Source organism: Ruditapes philippinarum, unplaced genomic scaffold (assembly GCF_026571515.1).
Source record: "Ruditapes philippinarum isolate M1 unplaced genomic scaffold, ASM2657151v2 ctg3140_1_1_1_1, whole genome shotgun sequence".
Classification (NCBI taxonomy): domain Eukaryota; kingdom Metazoa; phylum Mollusca; class Bivalvia; order Venerida; family Veneridae; genus Ruditapes; species Ruditapes philippinarum.
In genome coordinates, this window is record NW_026857774.1 from 19288 (window position 1) to 29429 (window position 10142).

At 34.4% G+C, this 10142-nt stretch overlaps 1 protein-coding gene across 1 annotated transcript in view; it reads right to left on the reverse strand.

Annotated features, from left to right (window-relative positions):
* The window catches only part of LOC132750991 (nuclear pore complex protein Nup155-like), a gene marked incomplete at both ends in the record, with an annotated part of 28790 nt that extends 19140 nt beyond the window's left edge, over positions 1–9650 (reverse strand). The window contains 10 exon segments of the mRNA XM_060741090.1: positions 123–224; positions 623–800; positions 1428–1538; positions 2361–2513; positions 3204–3304; positions 3952–4104; positions 5040–5137; positions 5460–5625; positions 8236–8341; positions 9508–9650. Coding sequence (XP_060597073.1) covers positions 123–224; positions 623–800; positions 1428–1538; positions 2361–2513; positions 3204–3304; positions 3952–4104; positions 5040–5137; positions 5460–5625; positions 8236–8341; positions 9508–9650 — 1311 coding nt within the window.
* Positions 9651–10142: the final 492 nt, after the last annotated feature.

The window sequence follows — 10142 nt, forward strand, 5'->3', positions numbered from 1 at the left end:
TTTGCTTGCCCAACAATCAAATTATCTTTGCAAGTACTAATCTCTTGCAAATAAAATATCAATTTAAAAGAGTGATGTTAGTATTTCAACAATAAAAATTAACAATTTCTGTTACATATTACCTGGCATGGGAGTTGGGAATGCAGACATATTCTGCTGTTGTTGATGTTGTACAGGACCTGGAGTGTACATTGATTGACTCATACCAAATCCACCACCACCATCTACAGTATATATGTACACATATTCAATGAGAATCTATGCAAGTTTTTATGGCCAAAATGTTTTAATGATTATTTCATTAATCAAGTATAAAAGGGATTAGGGATAACAAATAAGTTTGCTTATATATAGATATGTAAAATTGTATCATGTGTCTCACACTTACCAGCAACATCAATATATAATTCTTTTTGTGGTTTGTTGTCATGTATGTTACTAAATACTCTCAACACCATTATAATTATCTATGGTATTATAGACATTCCGTTATAGACCAATTCACTTTAACAATTTTCAGCACCTGTATAAGTCTGATTCATATTATCCATATCTAACAAAAGCTGGTCAAAAAGTGTCAATAACAATTTCACATTATCTTGATAAAACTTCAAACATTTACCAGAAGGGCCAATATCACTAGGCATTAGCTTCATAGGTCTATCCTGGCCAGCTCCAAATGTGTATTTTGCCTCACCACCGTACAAGAAGAAAGCCATCTTGGCCCAGTCTGCAACCTGCTGGTCTGTGGCTAGTCTCGCACATGCCAAAATTAGACATGTAGCACAAGCTTGTTCAATCTGAAACAACAATTATAATAATGCATGTTTGTAACGTCACTTTTTATTGGATAATCATGATGTTGATATAAACCATATACATGGCTGAAGTCAATTTATGAAGTAAATACTGACATGGGTCATATATGCAAACCACCATTTACAAGAGGCCATAAAACCTGTCACAAATCTTTATAACTATTATATATATATGTACTGCAAAGCCATTTATTTATTAACATAACTAACAATTAGCCTTGTGGTGGTAAACCAATTTTACCCATGCTGCCAGTGCAGACCAAGTTCATTAAAGAAATTTATGATAGTCAGGGCCAGTATCAAATGTGAACCCTGATATTTACTTAGTATTATGCAATATCATATATGTATGTGAATAAACACAAAAAGGATCAAAATTTTTTAAATGTTTTGTTGAAATGAGTATACTTTGTCTTCAAAATATCACTAAGACAGTAAATCAAGATATATGTATGTGACTTCACACCCAAAGATTTTTTTTTATCTCTACCTAACAACTCAGCCATAAAAAACATAAGGATTTTAAGGATAGACTTTTACTCTGACCAACAAGCAATATCTTGTGAAATGATTGTATAAGATTTCGACTAGAATCTTTGTCCGACTCACCTTATGTAATCTGAAGAAAGCTTTGACTTCATCAGCATCAGGTCCCTGACAATCTATCAGTAGTTGTCTGAGTTGATCTACTGGTCGTAATTTACTCATAATGTGACTTCCCTAGTATATAAACAAAACCATTTTGTCAGGTAAAAGGGGACTCCATGAAATCCAAATGAAAAAGTAACATTAATCAATGACTTCTGAAAGTGAATTATACTGTATACACATTTGTTTTTATTTTTTTCCCTCTTTGCTACTTTTTGTCATGCAAATATCTATGTCTATAAAATTGTTAGTCTGACAATGACTCCAAGTTTCAGATCTTTTGTTGTTTTTTTTAACACCAGTTTTAAGTCAATGTGACACTGTAAAGGTCAAATGGTGACGTTCCAGCTTTAAAGGATGAAGGTATTCTTACGAGTTTTTCTTCAGGCACAGGAAGATTCCAGAGTAGAATATCTTCTATAAGCTACATGAGCCTTGTCATGACAAAACCAACATAGTGCGATTGCGACCAGCATGGATCCAGACCAGCCTGAGCATCCGCGCAGTCTGATCAGGATCCATGCTGTTCGCTATCAGTTTCTCTACTTCTTAAAGGGTTTGTAAGCGAACAGCATGGATCCTGATCAGACTGCGCGGATGCGCAGGCTGGTCTGGATCCATGCTGGTAGCAAACCCATTATGTTGGTTTTGTCATGACGCGGCTCAAATGTAGCTCGATAGCTTCCTATTTCTATTTCTTATGGAAGAAAGTGAGCAGCATGATTACAACCTCTGGGCACAAATGATTAAAAGTCACAAATCTCAACCACTATACCACAGATGCCATGTGTCCATTTTATGGAGGCCTAATAATTAAATTCGAATAAAAATTTTAAGCATATTTTAATTTATTAAGTATATTTCACATATCAAAGATAACATAGGGGTTGTTACCTGTGCACTTAGAATGACAAACTTTCTAGGTGGTTTGGCGTGCTGCGTGACTACAACCGGGGGATCTCTAGCAAACGGACCCTGCTCACACTGAGGCTTAACATACTCAACCTCACTGATAGACCATGTTCTGCCTTCAATACCTAGTGTCGTCTGCAAAGTTGAAAATATAATTTTAATGTTCATACGGCTTAAATCAATATTTCTGAGCTATATTTCACATACCAAACATGGAGCAATTCCATATAATTTTTCATCCTATGAATTTAAATCACATCACTACTGCAAAGGTCATATGGGAAATTCAAAATATCACTGGCAGATGCCACTTAGACAATTGTATTAAACACAAGTGCATGCTTGAGTAAATCCTACACATTTCCATAAACTAGCTTGATAGCTTACTCACATAAAAATTCATAGTTCCCAGCAAAATTCTTACCCATTGTGGTAGGGTGAAAGTGATTCAAAATCAGATACCTTATTAGCTGTGGAGGACACCTGAGTAGTATAATACATTGTAATACATCAGATATGGCAAAAGTTATCAACTTATGGTAGTCTAATAACCAATATTCATGAAAGCTCTTTATGTTTCATTAACTGTTGACAAAGTTAGCTCCTAATCTTTAATATTCATGTCACTTTTAAAAGTCAATCGACCAAAACTTTCAGTTCAAAAACCTTCAAAACATAAGACAAAATGATGTTTTAAAATTATCCACAATAATTTTTTGTACTGCAATATCCCCTGGAGTCTAAATATATGTATATAGGTCGATGTCTGCAAAAATCCATTAATTTGAGGATTGCAACAGCATTTGTTTCTGAAAATTTACATACATGAGATTCCATGAGTTGATTCTGGAAAGGGAATGAGTCGCTACCAATTGTCCACATAAGATCTCTGTTCTCACCTTGTGATGACAACAATATCATACAACCTGAAGTCATCAACATATTAGTCAACATTCATGTAATATACTTTATATTACATACATTAATACTATATAATAATGATTTCATCTTAAAATTCCTGTAAAATTGCAATCTGCAAAAGTCTAAAAATTTAATTTTTCAAAATATACTGATCACAGCTTTAGGGTTTGATAAAATAACTGTTAACCAAAACCCAGAAGTAAAACTTTCCAAGTAACATCATCAAAATGCAAAAGTCCATGTGCTAGATTACTTATAATTTAGATTAGGTGAAACCCACTCTGTCTCAGATGGCAATTTATAAATTCTTTAGCTTTTCTCTTTATTCTTATCCTTACATTTTTCAACATAACATCATAGTATAAAGTGAATATTTGATAAATTTGATAATTATATTAAAGTATTATACACTGCATAATCAATACAAATCGTGGGTCACTAATATTTACAGTTTAAGTGGATATGTCAGTCCAAGAATTTAAGATGAAATGAATTTTTTTTTTTCTGCTGTAAGATTATTTTGCATTTTTTTTTGCATTTAACTGTTTTGCAAAAACGGACAACAAATTCAAATTAAACCAATGAAAATGTCCAAATGACAAAATCACAATTCACAGAATATCACAAGTCTGGTATTCCCAAGATTGCTTACCTTGTTTATAGTATGCCATATGAACATTGTTTGGTCGTTGTGGCGCTGCAGATGTGAGGAACCCAGGTGGGAGTCGAACATGAACCAATGTGAGCATGCTGGGTCGATCCTTCAGCGTGCCAAATGGATTTGTTGTAAAATACAGTCTTACTCCTGAAAATCAGAGTTTAACACTTGGCCTAATGGTAAATATACTAGTACTGTCTGAACATTGTCTGCATAATACGCTATTCAGTCAGCACATATGTTAAAATATTCCCTAACATTGATGAATGGTTTATTCTGGACTTAAAGACGGACAAGTCTCTCTTAAGTTATTATTAAAGAAGAGTATGAGTTATAAGTACGGTAATCATGCATTAACAATTACTGTTTTAAGCCAACTATATATAATAAATATGGCTAAACTTCAAACCTGAACAGTATGGATCTTTTGTTTTTATGTTTAAGTCCTGGGTGTGAACCAAGTTTTTGCTTTCACAATTTGTTTTCAACCAATGTCTTATAATAGTTATCTTGGTTCAAAATATTCAACTGGTGAACTTGAACGTTAATTATGGGTAAAAAAAGATAGTTCATTTACTGTTGCAGAGTGAAGTATCAACTCATTTGAAAGTTGACTGAAATAATGTGAAAACTGGTATCAACTGGCAAACCTAACAAGGAAGATGGATTGCAACACAGCTTCACTATCGAGTGATTTTTTTTTTCAATTTTCAAAACAACCTGTGGTTTTCTGAAGGGGAAAATATAGCGAGTTAAATCAGAAAGGGAAAAATCAAATTCCAACAACTGAGCATGAAATTTAACCACACAAAATTTTCAATTTTAGTTCAATTTTTTAACATGCATAGTACACAGCAGAGGCTTTCTATACGGAAAGGATTCTTTCTCCTAGCTGATGTAAGTCAGCTGCTCTTGTGAAGAATGTGCACAGGGCATTTTAGGGGATAATTTTTCGCATTTTTTTGGGAAAAATATACCTATTTTGGGATAGGGGAAACAGCCTTTACTTGACTGAAAATACAGGAAAAAGATCACTGCTATCTATGTGAACAAGTTGTTGTAAATATTACCTATTGACTCACCTGTTTGTGTTATTGCGACTAGATGTACATTATTAGATTCTGGCTTCTCTATAGGAGATATATGTACAATGGGCTTGAAATTTGATCTGTCTATTGTTCTGAAAAAAAGAATTTTTGCCCATAACGTTTGTTTTGTATTTCTTTTTTAAAGGCCCATTATGCCTCAGAAATGCTATCATTTTTATTTCTTAAAACCTGTTTATTTTTGGTCTCTTGTTACAGTTTCTTATATTAAACATACTCATTTGCTATATACATGATCTACCTTTTCCATCTTTAGCCCTGATGGCAAATGGCATAATTATAGTGAATAAGTATTTTTTATTTAATTTTTAAATAGCACATATTTTGTAGTCAATCAGAAACTTAAATGAATGGTGCCAATGCAATCTTGAACTCGTAAAACAAGCAATGCCTTACCTAGCTACATGAGAGGCATTATGTACAATATTTTGTAATGGTATGGCAGCTGTTTTGCTTAATCCTTTACCATCCTGTCCGAGATCATAAACTTGAAGACAACCTTTCTCTGTCCGACAATAAAGTATGTTTCGTGAGTTATCTACCCTGATCTGCACTAGTGGATCTGAAAACAAAATAGATTTCCCATTTGTTGCTCGTCCATCATGTATAAATTAATAGTTTGTCAAAATTTGATTAAATTTTGTGCCTAACCATTACAAGGCTAAATTGCTTTTACCAAGAGAGGAGGTATTGATTTGCAAATATAAATTACATTTTTTGGCAATTAATGCACCTCATAATATAAACAAAATCTTCATATTACAATCTACATAAACTTAAGTTTGACTGGAAGTCTTTCTTTTTCATTTTACTTTTAATAGCCAGTATCCTCATCCACCAACAAAAAAGTCAAATTTTTTTTTTTTAAAGTTTCAACACACACTTTTTGTCAGAGAATAGGGGTAACAAGAGCTGTCGGTAGGACAGCATGCTCGACTATTCTTAGTGCTTGATAGTAAAAAAAATGCCTGATACAGTTACCTCCTCCTGTTTACAGGTTGGGGTCATGATGGTGAACAAGTTTGCAAAGTTTCAAAGCCATATGTCAATGGACTTTGAAAATATTTGAACTATTACAAAAACTTTAACGTAAATTCTAAGTCGAACTAGAACTCCGTGAGTCGGATGTGTCGCCTTGTGAACAATGAAGTTTAGGGGAAATGGCCAGGACAAAAATGAAATATGAAAAATAACAAAGGGCAATAACTCAAAAAATAATAAGTGCAGAGCAGCAGTTTCTGTACACTGCACTTCTTATCAATAAGATCTATCATTCTATGATGTTTCAACTCCATAGCTTTCATACTTGAGTAGAAATGACCAGGACAAAAATAAAGTAAGAAAATCAACAAAGGGCAATAACTCAAAAATAAGAAATGCAGAGTATCAGTTCTTATGCACTGCACTTCTTTTTAATGAGATCTATCATCCTATGAAGTTTCAAGTCCATAACTTTTATACTTTCGGAGAAATGGCCTGGACAAAAATTAAGTATGAAAATTAACAAAGGGCCATAACTCAAAAATTAAGAAATGCAGAGTACCGATTCTTGTGCACTGCACTTCTTAATAATGAGATCTATCATCCTATGAAGTTTCAAGTCCATAGCTTTTATACTTAAGGAGAAATGGCCCGGACAAAATTAAAGTATGAAAATAACAAAGGGCAATAACTCAAAAAATAAGAAATGCAGAGTACCAGTTCTTGTGCACTGCACTTCTTCTTAATGAGACCTATCATCCTATGAAGTTTAAAGTCCATGGCTTTTATACATTAGGAGAAATGGCCCGGACAAAAATAAAGTATGAAAATTAACAAAGGGCAATAACTCAAAAATTAGGAAGTGCAGAGTACTGGTTCTTGTGCACTGCACTTCTTAATAATGAGATCTATCATCCTATGAAGTTTCAAGTCCATAGCTTTTTTAGTTGAAGAGAAATGGCCTGGACAAAATTAAAGTATGAAAATTAACAAAGGGCAATAACTCAAAAAATAAGAACTGCAGAGTACCAGTTCTTGTGCACTGCACTTCGGGTTATTGAAAGAAGCATGCATACCAAGTTTGAAGTCAATCAGACTTATAGTGACTGAGTTATGCTCCGGACAAGCTTTAGGGGACGCCGACAACGACGCCGACAACGACACCGACAACGACGCCGACACAGACGCCGCCGCCGACACCGCCGACAAAAGTAACCCCTATATGTCACCTTTTCAAGGCGACACAAAAAGGGGCATAATTCTGTCAAAATGCTTGATAGAGTTACCTCCTCCTGTTTACAGGTTGGGGTCATGATGTTGAACAAGTGTTCAAAGTTTCAAAGCCATATGTCAATGGACTTTGAAAATATTTGAACTATTACAAAAAATTTAACGTAAATTCTAAGTCGAAAAAGGGGCATAATTCTGTCAAAATGCTTAATAGAGTTACCTCCTGCTGTCTACAGGTTTGGGTCATGATGTTGAACAAGTGTGCAAAGTTTCAAAGCCATATGTCTATGGACTTTGAAAATATTTGAACTATTACAAAAACTTTAACGTAAATTCTAAGTCGAAAAAGGGGCATAATTCTGTCAAAATACTTGATAGAGTTACCTCCTGCTGTCTACAGGTTGGGGTCATGATAGTGAACAAGTGTGCAAAGTTTCAAAGCCATATGTCAATGGACTTTGAAAATATTTGAACTATTACAAAAACTTTAACGTAAATTCTAAGTCGAAAAAGGGGCATAATTCTGTCAAAATGCTTGATAGAGTTACCTCCTCCTGTCTACAGGTTGGGGTCATGATGGTGAACAAGTGTGCAAAGTTTCAAAGCCATATGTCAATGGACTTTGAAAATATTTGAACTATTACAAAAACTTTAACGTAAATTCTAAGTCGAAAAAGGGGCATAATTCTGTCAAAATGCTTGATAGAGTTACCTCCTCCTGTCTACAGGTTGGGGTCATGATGGTGAACAAGTGTGCAAAGTTTCAAAGCCATATGTCAATGGACTTTGAAAATATTTGAACTATTACAAAAACTTTAACATAAGTGGTTACGCCGACGCCGACGCTCGGGTGACTGCAATAGCTCTACTTATTCTTATCGAATAGTCGAGCTAAAAAATACTTGTTCTGTTAGGAACATAACCAAATCATAGCTAATGTTGTATGGACGAATGATCTTACCTTCTTCACTAAATGAGAAATTTAGAAATGAAGGAACCAAGAAAGACAGGGTACTTGTTGAATGGTTGATTTTACGACATTTTCTGCTGAACCAGCCATCATCAGCCTAAAATAAGCATAATGTTGAAATTCTGTAAATACTAAATAAATCTGAAATATCATAGAAAGATGACTAAGGAATGCAATATATAAAATAGTAATGGGATGGTTTTTTTGGAGGGTTTTTCTTCGCAGCAACACAGTACAGGCCATATAGCGACTTTCCACCTTTTTCTGATAAAGGAACATTTCCAGTGCCCCTTTGTGCATTATTTCAGGAAAGACCCAGGTTTTTCATTTTTATCTGAGGCAACAGATGTGCAAACAAAAACAACCCATCTGACCATGGTTCAGAAGGGATATTTTAATCTGCAGGCTAAAAATACAACCTATTTTAACTGCATTTCAACCGATGATATGGATCACCAATTTGTTAATAATGAACACCCTGAGAATCACTGATGTTTCGTATGCTAGCATCAAAATAAAAGATAAAGATATCTGACCTAATAAGACAATTTTCTGTAACAGAATGATCTTCCATTACATGGGTGAAAGTTAGAAATATTAAAAATCCTGAAAATTTCCTGAATTTAGCAGTTTTTCTATAGTTTTACATAGGAAATAGAAGGCTTTCAGGAGACTGAAAATCCTGAACATCAGGAATAATCCTGAAAACTTTCACCCATGCCATTATCATCCTTAAGCACCGGTCTCCTGCTGCTGGTCCCATCCTTGGGCTATGCATAACTTGTTTGTGGCAAATGATCTTGGACATTGAGTCTAATGCTCATTTGTCTCTCAACTCTGATTTAAAATTTATATGTAATGAGCAGTCATTTACTTGTGGAGAAACTAGTAAATACTGGTTAGTTATCTGAGAAAGCAGATTATAGAGGATCAAGAGCTATGAAATGATTAAAAATATGTTAAATCGGCATACAAAATAAATAAATCAAACCTCCCTTAAATACTTCCCTCCAACTATCTCACTAAAACGCTGTCCTCCCATAGTCTTTCAGAAATATTGGCTTTCCACCATTAACCATTAACACTGCCCTTCCACTTTCACCTCAAACACTGCCCTCCTGTCCTCCCACTGTCTTTCAGAAATATTAGCTTCCCACTTTCTCCCCTAAAACACTACCCTCCCACTAACTCCCTTAAAACACTGCCCTCCCACAATCTCCGTTAAACACTGCCCTCCCACATCGTCTCTTTACAACAACCTACCTGATATGCTAGTTCATACAAACATCCATCTTTTCCTGCCATAAATATTCTACCAGTTTCTGTACCAACTATATTCATGATGTACGTGTTGTCAGTGGGTATAGAAAAAAGCGGCTCAGGTAGTAAATGCATTTCATCAAATTCTGAAATATATGAAAAAACGTGTAAATTATGAAAACAGTAACTTTAAACCATTGATGTATATATAACCTATTAAATGACAAGAAATATTTCATATTTATATTATAGAGTTTGCTTGTGTGTATGCTTTTAAGCTACAAAGCCACACAAAGTTAAAAGATATGCCCAATTCCAGAGGTCATGTATAGCAAACATCATCTGTACATTACTGAAGACATGCGCAGTCAAGTTGGTAGCATCATAACTGCTCCACTACCTTACTCAATAGTCATAATCTCCTCCATTATAATAATCTGCTCTTTAATTTTTACCATGCTAAGTTTCTTAAATGGACTCGACTATCATTCAATTTGGACAAGACCAGCAGGGTACTAGAAATGTCTCTATCTCTACTCATAAATACTTTTCGATCCCTGTGACCATTCATCTTTTTTTTCAGGATTAATTTCAAAATACATGTATACACTGACTGAATAACAGTGCAGAGCATGATT